Genomic DNA, 20,505 nt, shown 5'->3' on the forward strand with positions numbered 1-20,505 from the left:
TCAGTTTCCTATTGTTTATTGTCAGATAGTCTGCATTACTTCATTTTATTTCTATTCAGAATATGAACTACCAAAATTAATAGAGTGAAGTATAGGACTGAAATACTTATTTCTTTACATCATAATATCTATCACATGAGAAGAAAAGGCGCTTATCCTCTTCTTATCCATCCCAGGTGCTCTGGGGCTATTTGGGTCTTCATGCACACATAATCTTTGAATTTACAATTGGGGAAACAGGAAGACACTTTTGACTGTTTTCTATTATAAAAGCAGAAGTGATTACTAGTTAAAACTACATGGGCATATACGATAGTAGCCAATTCTGAATTGCCCAGCTAGTGTCCAAAAAAAAAAAACTGGAGATAGAAGATGAAAGACTGAGTTCAGGAAACAACAGCTTAGCCAGTTTGGCTAGAATTTAGACACAGTACAGTTGGGGAGGAGGTATGACATGAAAGAAACCTGAAAAAATAGGCTAGAACCAAATTGTGAAGGCTTCAGATGCTAAGCTGAGGAGTTGGTATTTTTTCTAAAAGGTAAGAGGGAGTTAATGAAGTTTCTTAAAAAAGGGGGAACATTAAGATCATTCTGAATTCCCCATTCATTTGTGTGTTGTTATACACACACACACACACACACACACACGGAGTATTCTGTTTTCATTTTTATACCTATTGAGATATCTATTGATCTTTCAAAGTCAAGTTACAGTTTTTCCATAAACTCCTGCCCCACACAGTCTATTCATTCCCTGTCCAAACTTTCTTAGTGCATATAGGTTCTACACATTTTTCCATTTAATATTATACTGCAATCATTTAAGTTGTTTAATTTTTTTGAGTATATAAAACAAGATTTTATAGTGCTTGAGCACAAAGATCATACTTATTTATATGAGATTTTTTTTGAGGGGGGGGTAGATCAGAACATAAAATAGTATTCATTGACTGTATGTTGAGTTGGGTTGAATTAAATTTGAAAGAAAATTTTGAAAGAGATCCAAATCCAGAAATTAGGGAACAGTAGAAAGTAGTCTCAATGATTTCCCTCTGCTTTTCAGGTTCGTTGTGCTGCAGTTTTTGCCCTTGGCACTTTTGTGGGTAACTCTACAGAGAGGACTGATCACTCCACCACAATTGATCACAATGTGGCTATGATGCTAGCTCAGCTTATCAATGACGGAAGCCCTATGGTTAGAAAGGTAAGTGAATTGTACCACAACATATTAGCAGGACTTAGAAGCCTTTCAGCAACACAGTAGGGATTTGAGATTTGGTAGTTCCACTAGCAGTAACAAAAACCACTCACTTTATGTCTTTGTGCCTCATTTAAGAAAGAGATCTTTTAATTCTAAAATTCCTCTAAATTCCTTTTCTTCATTGCACAGACATATTTGTTTCATTTAGAAACATTTGGATAGGCTGCGTCTCCTAGCAGTTTATAATTATAGGAGACTCTTTCCTGCCTAGGAATAACATGTAAACACATTATTGCGTTTCAGAAGAACAATAAAAAATAGAAAAATATTTCCCTTCCAACCCCCTCCTTTGCAAGATGCAATAGTTTCATGAAAACTGCTTAGTTTTAAGTGTCAGCTTAAATTGAAAAAAAGTATGTCTTATTCTAAGATTTCAGCTTAAATAATCAATAAATAATCAATTTAAATTTTGTTCTAACATTTCAGATTCTAATGAAAGTAACCTTGGGAATTTTCCCATAAGCACTTAGTTTTCATTTTTGAAGGGCAGTGTGGTGGTGAAAAAAGAGCCCAAGAATCTAACTATGTGACCTTAGGTTGTTTTATCAGCATTATCCCTTATATTTTATATTCTTTATAAAATAATAACTCATTTATTGGGATTAACTAATATATATTCAACCTTGCATTACTTTTTTCTAAAAGCAGGGATTCATGAGGAATGGTATCTAGAGTTGTTTGGAATTGTTTAATTGTTTGATTAGATTGCCATGTACCCCTAGACCTTTCTTCTCTGCTTCAAAGGAAAAGTGACTCCCTCCGAACCTTAAATTTAAAAAAAAGAAAGAAAAAGAGGAAGAAAAGAAAAACAATCAGCAAAACTAATCAATACTTGGAAAAAGTCTGAAAATGTATGCACTATTCCACTTCTATCAACCTCACACCACTGGAAAGGAATCTGGGGACAAGGAGGGAGTAAGAGATTAGGAAAAGTTTCCTAAAAAATAGGGTGAAATTTTAGCTGCAATCTAAAGGAAGCCAAGAGGTAAAGATGGCATGGGCAACAATCAATTAAATTTCCGAGTTTGGGAAGAGTGTCTTGTGGAAAGAACAGCCAGAAAACCAGTGTCATCAGATCATTGAGTCCACAGAAAAGGTATAAAAAGACCTGAAGGAATGGGAGGTACTTAAAATGATGTGGGGACCAGATTATGAAGTGCTTTGAACCCCAAATAGATGATTTTATATTTGATCCTAAAAGTGAGAGGGAATGATTTTAGATATAGTCCATTCCCTCCTTTACTTGCAGTTTTATCATTTTTTTTTATTTTGATTTTCATCTTGACCACAGAAATAAGTATTGCAATATAACAGACAAGTTGAGCACAATTTTATTTCCCTTAGCTAAATACCTGCCATGAACCAAACTGATTAGAAGTACAAGGAAATGTCCTTTGCCTCAATACTAGGAAACTGATGTCTTTTCTACAAAGAAGATAAAAAAACCAAAGCAGCTGAGTCAATCACTAGGTCAGAACCTATTCTCTTAGGAATCCAAGGCTAACTTTGTGTTACTCTTCTTAGAAACAAAATATATTCACCTTCCTCCATTATGCTATTTTGTTTTATCTCTATTGTGATGGCACACTTTTACATTAGGAAGTCTTGAATGATAAATTAAATGCTAAATATTAATTTGTTACTGGAAACTTTGTGACAGCCTTTCAGGAGGAAGTACATTAAGGGAATAGGGGAAGAAACATGACAACTTCACCAAATAGAGATTTAGTCGTTTTCCCAATCTTTATGAAAGGAAAATACACTGTGATAGTATGCTTCCAGTTTGCTTACTCCCTTCAGGGGCACATATTTGATTCTCCATAATCATGTTAAAAGGATATTTTTAGTATCCCAGTTACCAGAATAATGGTCTAGGTTTGTCTTCTTTGTTGGGACATGGGACTAGACTGAGTGTGTGTGTGTGTGTGTGTGTGTGTGTTTGTGAATCAGTTCACGAAGACATATATGTATATGTAAAGACTATTCTCCTTTCTGTTTTGAATAGTTGCCATTCCTGATTTGATCTAGAAAATAATAGCAGTCTACCTGCTATAAGTCAGCTATTCGCTGCGTCCATGAAACATGATGATTGAATTTCCCTTTCCATTAAATTTAGAATTTTACACATTTGGGGGCAAATAGGTGCTAGAAAACCAGCCCGGAAGTGAAGATAACCTGAGTTCAAATCTGGCCTTAAACACTTGACCCTTAGTAGCTATATGACTTTGGGCATGGAACCCAAAAAAAAAATGAAAGAAAGAATTTTACTACATCTGTGTCATTTGTTTTTGGTTTTTTAAGCCAAGGAGTTTAAATTAAGTGTAGACTTTTAAATTTAAAGTTTTATGCTAATAGGCAGATCTATAGTTGTCCCTTCTCATAGAATAGATATTGCCTCACTCAAGTTGGAGAAAAGTTTTTTTGTTTGTTTGTTTTTGGCCTGATGTGTTATTATTTGACTACACCATTCCTTTTAAGGAACCTCTCTTTACCAATTGCATTTTACAAAGTTAATTTGGTTACTGAACATAGTCACATAGTCACACAGTTGATATTATCAAAAGTAGAAACTGAACTCAAGTCCTCTTTACTTTTTGAGGCTGAGTACATCATACTAACTTTAAATTGTCATTTGTTGTTATTTTCCCCTAAACTGAATATGTATTTATCTTATTAAATTTATTTTTTAAGTTATTGGAAAAATAATACTAATTTTACAATCATCTTTATTGAAAAAATTATATAGTACAGATTCCAAATATACATTTCAAATGTATAGATTTGTACTAGATTACAAAAATAATAAACATGTGATTAAAAACTTATTATACAAATTGAAACTCTGCAAAACCTTAAAATTATATCTTAAAAAATCACAATATATCTATGATGTTAACCAACTTTAGATCTTTAATATAGGAGTCCTGGAAAAAGACTCTAGTAAATTCATCCCAACTTTTAATGCATCCCAAGGTATATAAATGTATAAGTGACCTGTAAATATACAAGAACAGAAGCCACCTGTTGCTAAATACCAGTGAACTTTTAAATCATTTCATTGCATGATATTGGTGTTTGAGGAGAAAGCTTTACTTTTTTTTTTTCTGATAATGGAAGCACAACAGTTTGACAGTAGTACTGTTGACTGAAGTAGGATAAAAACTATTCAAAATTTTCAGGCTTTTTTGTTTGGAAGAGTTCTTTTTCTTATAGGACAGTATTAGTGTTAAAATACAAATGGGTCATTGCTTCAATTAATCAATATTCAAAAGCATTTTTCAAGCATCTACTATATGGTAAGCTCTGTAATAAACATTAAAAATACAAATAAATCTACTGTCAAGGAGCTTTCATTCTAATGGAAGCAAGTATATATGTAAGAATGTATGGAATAAGCATAAAGAGAACAAATACAAGATATTTAAGGATGATTTTGAACTGATCCAACCATTCTGGAGAGAAAATGGAACTATACTCAAAAGGCTATCAAACTGTGCATGCCCTTTGATCCAGCAGTGTTTCTATTGGGCCTATATCCAAAAGAGATCACCAAAAGGGAAAAGAACCCACACATGCAAAAAATGTTTGCAACAGCCCTTTTATAGTGACAAGGAATTAGAAACTGAGTGGATGCCCATCAGTTGGGAAATGGCTGAAGAAGTTATGATATATGAATGTTATAGAATATTATTGTTTTATAAAGAAACAATAAGCAGGATGATTTCAGAAAGGCCTGGAGAGACTTACATGAACTGATGCTAAGTGAAGTGAATAGAACTAAGAGAGCATTGTCCACAGCAACAAGAAGAGTAACGATGATCAATTCTGACAGACGTGGCTCTTTTCAATAATGAGGTGATTCAGGCCAGTTCTAATGGTTTTGTGATGGAGAGAGCCATCTGCACCTAGAGAGAGAGAAATTTCGGACAGAGTGTGGATCACAACACATATTTTCACTTTTTTTGTTGTTTGCATTTTGTAATTGTTCTCCAGAATGGTTGGATCAGTTCACAACTCTATCAACAATGTGTTAGTGTCCCAGTTTTCCCACATCTCCTCCAGCATTCATCATTATCTTTTCCTGTCATCTTAGCCAATCTCAGAGGTATGTAGTGATATCTGAGTTTCCTTAATTTGCATTTCTCTGATCAAAAGGGACTTAGAACACCTTTTCATGACTAGAAATGACTTATTTTCTTCATCTGAAAGTTGCCTGTTCATATCTTTCAACCATTTATCAATTGGAGAATGGCTTGAATTCTTATAAATTTGAGTCAAATCTCTATATATTTTAGAAATGAGGCCTTTATCACAACTTTTGAATGTAAAAAATTTTTCCCAGTTTATTTGCTTCTCTTCTAATCTTGTCTGCATTGGTTTTGTTTGTACAAATACTTTTTAACTCAATATAATCAAAATTGTCCATTTTGCATTTCATAATGACCTCTAGTTCTTCTTTGGTCACAAATTCCTTCCTCCTCCACAGAACTGAGAGGTAAATTATCCTATGCTTTTCTAAATTTGTTTATAATATCATCCTTTTTTTCCAGATCATGAACCCATTTTGACTTTAGCTTGGTATGTGGTGTTAGGTGTGTGTTGATGCCTAGTTTCTGCCATCCTAGTTTCTAATTTTCCCAGCAGTTTTTTATCAAATAGTGAGTTCTTATCCCAGAAGATGGAGTCTTTGGGTTTATCAAACATTAGATTACTATAGTCATCATTAACTATTGTGTCTTGTGAACCTAATCTGTTATATTGATTGACTCATATTTTTAACCAGTATCAAATGGTTTGATGACTCTCTTGAGCTAAATCTTAAAGGAATAGGTGGATTTTGTGAATTAAGACAAAGAGAAGAGAAAGCATTCTAGGCTGAGAGGAGAGCTAGTGTAAAGGCAAAAAGATAGGAATTGAATATCCTATTTGAGGAATAGAGAAAAGATCAATTTGGCATTGTTCTAAAATACAGGAAGAGGAGTATAATGAGGATAGAAAAATAGGTTTTTGAAAAGCTTTGTATTTTATTTTAGAAGTAATAGGAAACCATTGAAGTTTTTGAATAATAGAATTTTAATTTTAATTCTACACTAACAGAAATTCACTTTGGCAGTAGTATATAAGTGACATGCTTGAGTGTAGAAAGATAAGGCAAGGAGATGAATAAATGGTACATTGTAATAGTTTAAGCAACAGATGAAGAGGAGCTGAAATGAAATAAGAGGAGCAATCTTATGTGATAAGAGACAAGAGGATCAGATTAAAAAAAAAAAAAGATATAAAAGGAAACCTAGCAAAGTTTGGCCCCTGAACAAAGAAGTATGCTAAAGAAGAAGGAAAATATGATACCAAACCTGAGAAACTAAAAGAAAAATAATACCTTCCATGAAAAAGAGAGGTTTAGAAAACAAGTGTTTGAACATGTTTGGAATATCTCCAAGATATCTGGTTTGAAAGGTACATTAAGGGTGGCAATATACAATACTAAAAATGATAGAGACAGGCTAAATATATATATTTACATAAAAGTAAGAATGAGCCTATAGAGAACAGAAAATTCAAGCAAGAAAAGTACCTCACACTTCAGGGAGCCAAAATGGTGAAGTAAGCAGTAAATTTCCCACAACTCTCCCATATTTACCTTCAAACAACCATAAAATCATGCCTCAAAATAAATTGGGTAAAACAATCTTTGAGCCCAACAAATTTGGGAGTTCCAAGAGAACTGCAGTACCAGCTTCCCCCTCCACTCCATCCCCTGAGCACAGCACCAAATACAAAGGTCTCTTTTGGCTTCAGGACAACATCAGTGCAACATTAAATAAATAAATAGCCAGGGACTACAACCTGAGGCAGTGCCCCTTCCACCCCAGGAACAGAGTCAAAATTTAAATTTAAAAAAAAAAAAAAAAAAAAAAAGGAAAAAGCCAAAAAAGATGGCAAACAACAACAACAACAACAAAAAGAATCTGGCCACTGAAAATTATAATGGTGACAGGGAAGATCAAGACACAAACACAAAAGAGAGCTGTGATATCAAAACACCAATGGGCAAAGCCCCAAAGAAAAGCAGGAAATGGTCTTAAGTCCAGAAAGAACTCATGAAAGAGTTCAAAAAGAAGCTTAAAAATCATATGAGAGAGGCAGAAAAGAAATTGGGGAAAGAAATGAGGGTGACACAAGAGAATTATTAAAAAGTCAACAATTTGTCAAAAGAAAACTACTTAAAAAATAGAATTCACCAAATTATTTTTTTTTTTAATTTAATAGCCTTTTATTTACAGGATATATACATGGGTAACTTTACAGCATTAACAATTGCCAAACCTCTTGTTCCAATTTTTCCCCTCTTACCCCCACCCTCCCTAAATGGCAGGATGACCAGTAGATGTTAAATATATTAAAATATAACTTAGATACATAATAAGTATACATGACCAAAACATTATTTTGCTGTACAAAAAGAATCAGACTCTGAATTATTGTACAATTAGCTTGTGAAGGAAATCAAAAATGCAGGTGTGCATAAATATAGGGATTGGGAATTTAATGTAATGGTTTTTAGTCATCTCCCAGAGTTCTTTTTCTGGGTATAGCTGGTTCAGTTCATTACTGCCCATTAGAAATGATTTGGTTGATCTTGTTGCTGAGGATGGCCTGATCCATCAGAACTGGTCATCATCTAGTATTGTTGTTGAAGTATATAATGATCTCCTGGTCCTGCTCATTTCACTCAGCATCAGTTCTGTAAGTCTCTCCAGGCCTTCTGAAATCATCCTGTTGGTCATTTCTACAGAACAGTAATATTCCATAATTTTCATATACCACAATTTATTCAGCCATTCTCCAACTGATGGACATCCATTCAGTTTCCAGTTTCTAGCCACTACAAAAAGGGCTGCCACAAACATTCGTGCACATACAGGTCCCTTCCCTTCTTTATAATCTCTTTGGGATATAATCCCAGTAGTAACACTCTGTTGATCAAAGGGTATGCACAGTTTGATAACTTTTTGAGCATAGTTCCAAACTACTCTCCAAAATGGTTGGATTCTGCTCACAACCCACCCACAATGCATCAATGTGGCTCAGCAATTCTAAGGGATTTGCCTTCGCTCACACTGCCAGGTGAGGGGCAAAATCAAGATTCAAACTCACAGAAATGAGCACGCCAGGAGATCATTATATACTCAACAACAACACTATATGATGACCAGTTCTAATGGCTCTGGCCATCCTCAGCAATGAGATCAACCAAATCAGTTCCAATGGAGCAGTAATGAACTGAACCAGCTACGCATTTATTAGGATGGCAGAAATACAGATTTAGTAATTTAACCGTAAATGTAATGGGATGAACTCCCATAAAGAGGAGGCAGATAGCAGACTGGATCAAAGTCAGAACCCTACAATATGTTGTTTACAAGAAACACATTTAAAGCAGGGGGATACATATAGAGTAAAGGTAAAAGGCTGGAGCAAAAATCTATTATGCTTCAGGTGAAGTCAAAAAGTAGGGTAATATCCTTATCTCAGATCAAGCAAAAGTAAAATTGATCTAATTAAAAGAGATAAGGAAGGAAACTACATCCTGCTAAAGGGTAGCATAAACAACGAAGCAATATCAATATTAAACATATATGCACCAAGTGGTATGGCACTCAGCTTCCTAAAGGAGAAGTTAAGAGAGTTGCAAGAAGAAATAGACAACAAAACTGTAATAGTAGGAGATCTCAACCTTGCACTCTCAGAATTAGACAAATCAAACCACAAAACAAATAAGAAAGAAATTAAAGAAGTAAACAGAATATTAGAAAAATTAGGTATGTTGGATCTTTGGAGAAAATTGAATGGAGATAGAAGGGAATATACTTTCTTCTCAGCAGTTCATGGAACCTATTCAAAAATTGACCATATATTAGGACATAAAGACCTCAAAATTAAATGCAAGAAAGCAGAAATAGAATTCACCAAATTAAAAAAAAGATACAAAAATCCATTGAAGAAAATAACTTTTTGTATGTCTGTCCAAATAGAAAAGAAAATATAAAAACTAATTAAGGAAAAAAACTCCTTAAAAGTTAAAATTAGGCACATGAAAGCTAATCACTCTCTAAGACCTCAAGAATCAAACAAATTCAAAAGAATGAAAAAAATGAAAGAAAATGTAAAATTCCTCACAGGAAAAACCATTGACCTGGAAAATAGGTCCAAGAGAGACAATGTCAGAATCACTGGACTACCTGAAAGCCATAATCAGAAAGAGGACCTGAACAACATCTCTCAGCAAATTATCAAGGAAAACTGTCTGGAACTAGAGGACAAAATAAGTATTGAAAGAATCCACCTATCAATGCAGGAAAGATATCCCAAAATAAAATCCCGAGGAACATTACAATCAAATTTCAGAACTATCAGGTCAAAGAAAAATACTGCAAGTGGCCAACAAGACACAAATCAAATATTGGGGAAGAATAAGTAGGTCAAAGAACAAATCATAGAATAAATTTCATCAAGGAATGCAAACAGTGAAACAACATACTACAATTTATGGGACGTAACCTAAGCAGTATTTAAGGGAAGTTTTATTTCTCATTCTTATATCAGCAACATAGAAAAAGAACAGAACAATAAATACCTAAACTAGGAAGAGCTAAACAGAGAAAGAAAATTATAAACCAGTTTGCCTAATGCATATCAATGCAAAAACTTTGAGCAAAATACTAGCAAAGCATTTACAGCAATATATCCCAAAGTTTATACACTGTGACTTGGTGGAATTTATATTAGGAATGCAGGGTTGATTCAAAAATAGGAAAATTATTGACACAGTTGACCACATCAATAATAAAATCAAATGGACGGACAGATGCAGATAAGCTTTTGACAAAATAAAGCACCCATTCCTATTAAAAATAATAGAGAGCATAGGAATAAAGGGAGCATTCCAGCTATATCTATCTAAAACCATTAGCAAGCATTATTTGTAATGGGAATAATGGGAATAAGCTAGAATCCTTTCCAATATGATCAGGAAGAAGCAAGAATACCCATTATTACCACTATTATTCAGTATACTACTTGAAATGTTAGCTATAGCAATAAGGGAAGAAAAAGAAATCAGAAGATATTAGAAGAGGCAATGAGAAAACTAAGTTATCACTCTTTGCAGATGATATGTTTATACTGAGAAAACCCTAGAGTATCAAGTAAAAAAATTACTTGAAATAATTAAGAAATTTAGTAAAGTTGCAGGATACAAGATAAACCCACATAAACCACTTCTTTCTACGATCAAAAAAGCCCAGTAGCAAAAGATAGAAAACAAAATTCCATTCCATTGTAAACAATAAAAATACAAATCATTCCTCAATTGATATTGAAGGATATGATCAGGCAGTTTTCAGATGAAGAAATCATTGACATATATAACTAAAGACTGTCAGTGAAATGGGATCACTCCTTGAATTTTGCTTTTTTCAAGGACTTAGTAGAACTTAGTGTGATAGTAGTTTTCTCTTGAACTTACAACTCTTTGCCTAGTTATTCTCACAGATATTGTTATTTCTTGAAGGTTTTGCTTAATAGAACCTATTTTTTGTGTTTTCTTAAATGAAAAAAAAAGTAAGTAAAATTTGATTAATATCTTGAATGAATAAAGAAGCAAGAGTATCACAAAATTTCTACTACTTTCAAATCTTGAAGTACCCTTATTGCAGTATTCTCTGTTCTAAAGCAGAGATACAGTAGATACTTTTCCTTGATAGCGAAGGTATTGAGTTTTAAAGAACAGTTTTTTATTCCAGAGCTTCTTTGCCCTAAAAATCTAGGAAAGTTTTAAGATTAAATTACATATTGTCGTTATACAACTATTTTTCAGATATGATCTTAGTAAAAATAAAAATGAATATGATATTTATTGTATTGTATTGATACAATAAATATCATTTCTAATAAATATAAAAGCTTTGCATTTTGGGTGATAACAAGCATTGGGCTCTGAGATTCCTTTCCTTCTCCACTGTATATAACTCATTAATATTTCCATTTAGAATTTGCTAATCATATCCTGCCACTAATAGGTGAGCTCTAAATTGGACATGATGCCATTGTCTCTCATTGGAGATTTTTTCTGTGGAAACAACTATATTATCTCAATAATATTCTGGTTTTCAGAGATTTCTTTTCATGACAACTGTTGCAGGATGTAACAAAATTGTTTCCAATGTAAAGGCTGAGTCTTATTTTTTTCAACTGCAAACTGAATTTTGTATTAATCTTGACTTTGTTTCTAGGTACTTCCTCAGCTTCTTAAGGTCAAGCAGCTAGCCTAGTCTATTGGCTAAATTAGGTTCCACAATGGGAGTTTTTTGCAAGCCAATAATTTTACTACAGATAAGTGTTATTTTTCCCTCTCCCTCTCTTCAGGAACTGGTGGTAGCTCTGAGTCATCTTGTGGTTCAGTATGAGAGTAATTTCTGCACAGTAGCCTTGCAATTTATTGAAGAAGAAAAGAACTACCCTCTGCCTTCTCCAGCTGCCACAGGTACATCTTTATCTTTTTTATAACTCTGGAAAAATTCTGTCCTGCCCAGAATAATGGTTATTCTGAAACTATAACCCTAGTTTCCAAAAAAGCTACCTCCTTGTGGGTTTTTTAATTTTCCTAACCCCTCCTTCAAGAGAATGGTGTGTTCACAGGCTTTTGGATTATTTGTCTCGCTTTGAGTATTCACCAACTGTTCCATATGCTATTTTCTTTTTTCTCCTTGTTCTCTGTGTTTGGCTTCATTTAGGGGAGAAAAAGGAATTGCCACTGACCTGCTTTTTTTTTTTCCTTATTTAATGTCATTTTGGAAATTGCATATGGTGAAAAATCTCTAAGAATAACAACTGCCACAACAGGAACTTGAGGAAGAGAAAATTGAACTCTCCTTGTGATGAGTGATTTAATCATTTCTTTGTCTGTAACTGTGAATCATGTTAGAAAGCTATCTTTTTCCTCTATTTGTCCTTTTAACTGCAAATTGTAGTCATCTTTAACATTTACATTTCATCCCTTAAAAGAAAATCAAAGGAAAGGTAGAACTTCCCTTGCTTCTAAAATCCAACTCTAGTGAGGATGACCAGCTGTTTATACCAGTACAATTGCATTTAGTAACTCTGGGAATCAGAAGACAAATAAACTTGTCTAGTGAAAACAGACAGTGAAATTTAAAGAGGCAGATTATACTAGCAAAACTTGAAAGCTCGCCAGAACATCAGGGTTGTATGCTTTGCTGGGTCACAGTTGAAGAAGTGATTCAGAGGGAAATGAACCATTATCTGGATTATTAATAGCATTCCTATCATATACTGTTTTCTTAAAGGTCATCCATTCCAGAAATAATTACGACCAGTTCTCATTAGAAGAATAATATACATCTCTCTGAGCTACAAAATTTGTCTTCTCATTTTTTTCCAATTTTATCTTGATCATTGAGCTTTTTTGCTTTGTTAAAATGCATCAGGAAATACCTGATTTCCAACCCTGGAATCTAGCATTGATAGTCATTTGTTTTGTTTTGTTTGATCTTTTGCTTCAGAAAACATTTGTTTTTACAATTGTCGCCCCCTAATTTACAAGTTGGAAAATGTCACTTCACTGTGTTTAAGTCTGCAGTTTACACTTTTTTCTCCTGTGTGTGTTTTTTTTTCTTTTTTCTAACTAGAGGGGGGAAGTTTGACACCTGTGCGAGATGGTCCATGTACACCTAGACTTCGTTCAGTCAGCTCCTATGGAAATATTAGAGCAGTTACCACAGCAAGAAGTTTGAACAAGTCTTTGCAGAATCTGAGCTTGACAGAAGAATGTAAGATAATATAATTTTCTATGTAGAAAAGGGGTTTATCATTATATTTTCTATATACAGCCCCTCATATTTATCTTCTCTACTAGTATACATATGACATGAAATGCCACTTGCTATTATTATTGGCCAACTGCTCACATATACAGTATTTTACTAGCAGTTATTGACTATAGTTTTTTCCAGAGTAATTATAGTTAACTTCTAGAATGATCTGTATATACAGCCATCAAACAACTCCAACTTGATGACACATTTTAACCACCAGTGGATAAATCCAAATCTTCTAACTTATAATTAGTAGACATTAAGTATATACAATATTTATTAGGAGTACATTTCTTTTCAAAAGAAGCATAACCTCTGCTTGTATATTTCTGCATGCATATGTTTGTATGTATGTATTCCCTCTCTTAGATGAGTTATATATTTTAAAAGCATGAAATTGAATAAGACCAAGTGTCTGGTTACTAGAATAAAACTTAACTTTTTCTCCTTTTCTCCTGCCTTGTTTTTGAACAGCTGGAAGCTCTGTTGCATTTTCTCCAGGCAATCTCAGCACCAGTAGCAGTGCAAGCAGCACCCTGGGCAGCCCTGAAAACGAAGAGTACATCCTTTCATTTGAGACAATCGATAAGATGAGAAGAGTCAGCTCTTACTCCTCACTAAACTCACTTATAGGTAAGCTGTGTGTTTGCTTTCTTCTCTTGAGAGCCCTTACATCTCAGAAATTGGTGATTCTGTAAGTCTTCTCCAACTTGATTTTTTTGCTTTCTTATTACTATGAAGATACTCCCTGTAGAGCAAAACCAAACTTTTCCACAGCACTTCCACATTAGACAGTTTACTAGCTGAATAGATCAGTTCCTCAAATTCTCTCATTTTGGAGAAATGAACAAGCATTATGTGAAAGTAATCAGGAGTTGAAATGGCCAATATACTTCATTGCCCTCTCCTTAAATACCCTGTATTTTTTCTCTTTATATTTTTCCCATATATACTTTAACCCTTTTTTTTGTAAAGATGCTTTCCTACCTGCTTTCTTACATTTGTAGTTGAGCATATAATTTCAAGGATGACTAGGATAGATGGACATGTAAGAATTTAGTTTGTAAAAGTATACTGAAATCTTCCATCTTCCTTTTAGACAGCATGTGAACTATTTGAGATAAAAGTTACAAAGGTTGGATTGACTTTTTTCCTATCCTTTATGCTCTGATTCAGAAATTTTGAAATGCTAAATTTTATTGTGTACAAAATAATTGCCTCTAAGAATTCTATTATTATATATGCAGTCCAGAAGAAAACATCCTCATTTAGATGTCAGTTCAATCACATTCATTTATTCATCATCTGCTAGGCACTGTGCTAAATACTGAAGTAATAATTATTCAGATCATTAAATATTATTATTATTATTAATTTATTATTATTATTGTTATTAAATAATTCAGATTATTTAATGTAATGATAGAAATTTTGTAACACATGATAATACCTTTAAGTCAGAAATTTGAAATCTTTTGTGGATTGATAACAAATCCCCATAGGATAGATACTGACACCAAAATATTCTGAGCACATCAACTAATGGAATTAGACCATAATCACAGATGTAAACCATAGTTCACAATTATCTAGACATAACACTTATGAATAAAAAGAATACTGTTGTTAAAAGTTGTCATTATATCATATACTCATTATCTCTAAGCTATGTGATAAAAAGCTTCAAAATATAAAGACCTACAAAAGGAAATCAAATTCAGGTGGAAAGAAGAAGAGAAATAATGTATGTTGCCTAGTGTATAGCTAGTATCGGTGTGTGTGTGTGTGTGTGTGTGTGTGTGTGTGTGTGTGTGTGCTTTCAGCAAACTTTCAGAAGATCATCTTAAAATAATTTCAGTTATTTTATCATTTTCTATAAGCTCCTTGTCTTAGAACTATATCTATCTGAACCCCATTAAAAATGAGAGAAAGATGATAAAATGGACAACCCTCTCAAATTATAACCCGTCATTCAATTTGTAAAGGGTTATAAGGATGTTCAATGGTCAATAAAGTATTATTAGACAGCATGATTTCCATTAAGAACTCTATATGCCCTACAGCTGTGACAATAATCCTAAAATTCTGACTATTTAGGTCCTAGTGATATTATCAACTAGGCTAACATCCCATTCAATATGTGATGAAATTACTTCTATGAGTCCAAAAAATAGCCTGGCCCTACTCAAAATCGTCAGGATAATCAGATTGAAACAATAGATTCTAAAGTGAGTAATGCTCTTTTGTGTTCTGATATTACTAGAACTGAAGATAGATTGGAACAAATCAGAAATATCAATACCCTACCTGCTAGAAATGGTTTGATTCTGATGACTCTGATCATTATAAAGCCATTTATATATGAAATAAACTTTATTATTATGTGATACAACTATATCATATCAGAGTGAAAATGCATTTCATCAATTATAGACAAAGTCTTCAAACTTGCTTTTTATCCACAGTCCTCTAAGCTTCAAGTCACAGAAGCATTTTACTGACCAGGACAAATCACTCATAAGAAATAATTTTATCCCTAAGCCTAGCTTAAACAGAATGAGAGATAACAATAAAGAGAATCTAAAATCTGAAGGAGAAGATGAAGACACTGAAGTTATATAAAATTTTCCATTACTTCAAACTCCAGAAATTATACCTAATAATAAAGTTCATGATCAAAAGAGCAACACTATTTCCAATGATTTTGCAAAGGAAATGGACATAGCCAACTGATTTTTACCAAAATAGTTTTTTTTTAAATTGGTATCTGTTCTTATCATCATGAACAAAGACTTTCTGCCACAGTACTTGACAGAAAGCATTAAAACATTTCAAGTCCTTCACATAATAGTCTATAGCGCTAGAGCCATTGCTGTGGAGAACTATGGGGGGGGGGGGGGGAATGGAGCTATCAAAGTAATACTCCTTAGGAAAGATGTTAAACACTGCCATGGTAGAAGCAACTTGAAAGAACTGTTGAGAATCTGGAGTAAGAAACTGAAAGAAGATATCCATATCTAGCCTATACTCATAGTAGAAAATGCCATAATGTCCAATTAAAGGCAATATAAGGGGGGCAGGGAGGGGATTGATGTTTGCAGAAAGGAATACAAAAATGACAGAAATTATTGATTCTTTGAAATCAAAAGTCAAAAAGTCAAAAAATAAAGATACAAGGAGATCAAGGAATACAAAGATCAAAATTAACCATTCAACATCAATCAAAACATGCTTGAAAAGTAATAAAGTCAAAGACAAAAATACTATCCCTGAAAAAAAGGAAAAATTCATAAATTTCTGGTCATCTGAGTCTAAGCATTAGAGCTGTCCTGGAGAGATTTGGACTGCCTCCAAAGGTCTCTTCCTCATTGGAGGTCTGCTAGCAAATGTTGAATGACCATTTGTCATATATTTTATACATACACATAACTTTTCTAGCCCATTAAAAACCTTTTTTAATACATAATGTATATTGAATGCCATTTATATATTTTTTAAAAAATTAGAGAACTATGTTTTGTAAATCCACATTATAATGCTTCCCTATCCAGAAATTTCTAGTTATAGGTCATAGTCAGGCTTATCACTGAGGTTAAAGTCCATTTATACAAAAGGTCAGCTTTTGGCTTGATTGGAAAAGAGAGTCAGAACTTGAGTAGTGCTAGATTATTTTTCAAGTTCTTCCCAACTTAAAATGCTATAAACCTATTAATATAATCAAAGTCACACAGTTAGTGTCTGAGTCAGGACGCAAACTGCCGTTTCCTCAATTCAAGTCTAGTCTGTTGTTGATTTGCCATACTACTACCATTGATTGCTTCACACAAATAATCCTTCCTCTCTCTAAAACCTAAAAGATTGAATCTTTGACTCTCTTGGCACTGCTAATAGTAAGTTATATTCCCTGATCTTAAACACTAGATTCAATTATCTAGCCTTTTTGTAAAGGTGATGTAAGCTTCCAGACCTTTGATTTCCATGATATCAGAAATATTTATTCTCTCTCTCTCTCTCTCTCTCTCTCTCTCTGTAATAGCTTTTTATTTTTTATTTTTTTATTTTAGTTTTTAACATTCACCTCTGCAAAACCTTATGTTTCAAACTTTTTCCCTTCCTCCTCCCTCTCCCAGACAGCAAGCAATACACTATAAGTTAAACATATGCAATTCTTTTTTTTTTTTTTTAATTTTTTTTTTTTTTATTTAATAGCCTTTTATTTACAGGATATATACGTGGGTAACTTTACAGCATTAACAATTGCCAAACCTCTTGTTCCAATTTTTCACCTCTACCCCCACCCTCCCAGATGGCAGGATGACAGTAGATATTAAATATATCAAAATATAACTTAGATACACAATAAGTATACATGACCAAAACATCATTTTGCTGTACAAAAAGAATCAGATTCTGAATTATTGTACAATTAGCTTGTGAAGGAGATCAAGAATGCATGTGTGCATAAATATAGGGATTGGGAATTTAATGTAATGGTTTTTAGTCCTCTCCCAGAGTTATTTTCTGGCATAGCTAGCTCAGTTCATTACTGCTCCATTAGAAATGATTTGGTTGATCTACGTGCATGAGGATGGCCTGATCCATCAGAACTGGTCATCATCTAGTATTGTTGTTAAGTATATAATGATCTCCTGGTCCTCTCATTTCACTCAGCATCAGTTCTGAAGTCCTCCAGGCCTTTCTGAAATCATCCTGTTGGTCATTTCTTACAGAACAGTAATATTCCATAATTTTCATATACCACAATTTATTCAGCCATTCTCCAACTGATGGACATCCATTCAGTTTCAGTTTCTAGCCACTACAAAAGGGCTGCCACAAACATTCGTGCACATACAGGTCCCTTTCCTCTTTATAATCTCTTTGGGATATAATCCCAGTAGTAACACTGCTGGATCAAAGGGTATGCAAGTTTGATAACTTTTGAGCATAGTTCCAAACTACTCTCCAAAATGGTTGGATTCAGTTTCAAACTCCACCCACAATGCATCAATGTGGCTCAGCAATTCTAAGGTTTGCCTTCGTCACACCTCGCCAGGTGAGGGGCAAAATCAAGATTCAAACTCACAGAAATGAGCACGGCCAGGGGATCATTATATACTTCAACAACAACATATATGATGACCAGTTCTAATGCTCTGGCCATCCTCAGCAATGAGATCAACCAAATCAGTTCCAATGGGCAGTAATGAACTGAACCACTCGATTATTAGGATGGCAGGAAATAGATTTAGTAATTCTAACCGTAAATGTAAATGGGATGAACTCCCCATAAAGAGGAGGCAGATAGCAGACTGGATCAAAAGTCAGAACCCTACAATATGTTGTTTACAAGAAACACATTTAAAGCAGGGGATACATATAGAGTAAAGGTAAAGGCTGGAGCAAAATCTATTATGCTTCAGGTGAAGTCAAAAGAGGGTAGCCATCCTTATCTCAGATCAAGCAAAAGTAAAAATTGATCTAATTAAAAGAGATAAGGAAGGAAACTACATCCTGCTAAAGGGTAGCATAAACAACGAAGCAATATCAATATTAAACATATATGCACCAAGTGGTATGGCACTCAGCTTCCTAAAGGAGAAGTTAAGAGAGTTGCAAGAAGAAATAGACAACAAAACTGTAATAGTAGGAGATCTCAACCTTGCACTCTCAGAATTAGACAAATCAAACCACAAAACAAATAAGAAAGAAATTAAAGAAGTAAACAGAATATTAGAAAAATTAGGTATGTTGGATCTTTGGAGAAAATTGAATGGAGATAGAAGGGAATATACTTTCTTCTCAGCAGTTCATGGAACCTATTCAAAATTGACCATATATTAGGACATAAAGACCTCAAAATTAAATGCAAGAAAGCAGAAATAGTAAATGCTTTCTTTTCAGATCATGATGCAATAAAACTACATTCAACAAAAAGTTAGGGGAAATAGACCAAAAGTAATTGGAAACTAAACAATCTCATCTTAAAAAATGATTGGGTGAAGCAGCAAATTATAGATACAATTAATAATTTCAGTCAAGATAATGACAATGATGAGACATCATACCAAAATTTGTGGGATGCAGCCAAAGCGGTAATAAGAGGGAATTTTATATCCTTAGAGGCTTACTTGAATAAAACAGAGAAAGAAAAGATTAATGAATTGGGCTTGCAACTAAAAAACTAAAAAGACCAAATTAAAAACCCCAATCAAATACTAAATTGGAAATTCTAAAATTAAAAGGAGAAATTAAAAATATTGAAAGTAAAAAACTATTGAACTAATTAATAAAACTAAGAGTTGGTTCTATGAAAAGCCAATAAAATAGATAAGCCTTTGGTAAGTCTGATTAGAAAAAGGAGGGAGGAAAATGAAATTAGTAGTCTTAAAATGAAAAGGAGAACTTTCCACCAATGAAGAGGAAATTAGAGAAATAATAATGAGTTATTTTGCTCAACTTTATGCCAATAAATTTGATAACCTAAGTGAAATGGATGACTACCTCCAAAAATACAGACTTCCCAGACTAACAGAGGAAGAAGTAAATTGCTTGAATAGTCCCATTTCAGAAAAAGAAATAGAACAGGCAATTAAACAACTCCCTAAGAAAAAATCCCCAGGACCAGATGGATTTACATGTGAATTTTACCAAACATTTAAAGAACAATTGGCCCCAATGCTATATAAATTATTTGATAAAATAGGGAATGAAGGAGTCCTACCAAATTCCTTCTATGACACAGACATGGTACTGATACCTAAACCAGGTAGGCTGAAAACAGAGAAAGAAAATTATAGACCAGTCTCCCTAATGAATATTGATGCTAAAATCTTAAATAAGATATTAGCAAAAATACTACAGAAAATCATCTCCAAGATAATGCACTATGATCAAGTAGGATTTATACCAGGAATGCAGGGCTGGTTCAATATTAGGAAAACTATCAATATAATTGGCCATGTTAATAACCAAATTAACAAAAACCATATGATCATCTCAATAGATGCAGAAAAAGCATTTGATAAAATCCAACATCCATTCCTATTAAAAACACTTGAGAGTATAGGAATAAATGGACTTTTCCTTAAAATAATCAGCAGCATCTATTTACAACCATCAGTAAGCATCATATGTAATGGAGACAAACTGCAACCATTCCCAATAAGATCTGGAGTGAAACAAGGTTGCCCACTATCACCGTTACTATTTAATATTGTATTAGAAACGCTAGCTATAGCAATAAGAGCTGAGAAAGAGATAAAAGGAATAAGAATAGGCAATGAGGAAGCCAAATTATCACTCTTTGCCGATGACATGATGGTATACTTAGAGAATCCCAGAGAT

At 33.5% G+C, this 20,505-nt stretch overlaps 1 protein-coding gene across 6 annotated transcripts in view; it reads left to right on the top strand.

Annotated features, from left to right (window-relative positions):
- Window positions 1-20,505, top strand: part of RPTOR (regulatory associated protein of MTOR complex 1) — a 511,183-nt gene that overhangs the window by 356,393 nt on the left and 134,285 nt on the right. For 5 of the 6 annotated variants that reach the window (XM_031965593.1, XM_031965594.1, XM_031965598.1 and 2 more), the window contains 4 exons: window positions 1,064-1,204; window positions 11,690-11,807; window positions 12,973-13,113; window positions 13,633-13,791. In XM_031965593.1, coding sequence (XP_031821453.1) covers window positions 1,064-1,204; window positions 11,690-11,807; window positions 12,973-13,113; window positions 13,633-13,791 — 559 coding nt within the window. The remainder of the gene's footprint in view (window positions 1-1,063; window positions 1,205-11,689; window positions 11,808-12,972; window positions 13,114-13,632; window positions 13,792-20,505) is intronic. The other variant, XM_031965596.1, reaches the window with a different exon arrangement.

The sequence above is a fragment of the Sarcophilus harrisii genome, chromosome 4 (assembly GCF_902635505.1).
Source record: "Sarcophilus harrisii chromosome 4, mSarHar1.11, whole genome shotgun sequence".
Taxonomy (NCBI): Eukaryota; Metazoa; Chordata; class Mammalia; order Dasyuromorphia; family Dasyuridae; genus Sarcophilus; species Sarcophilus harrisii.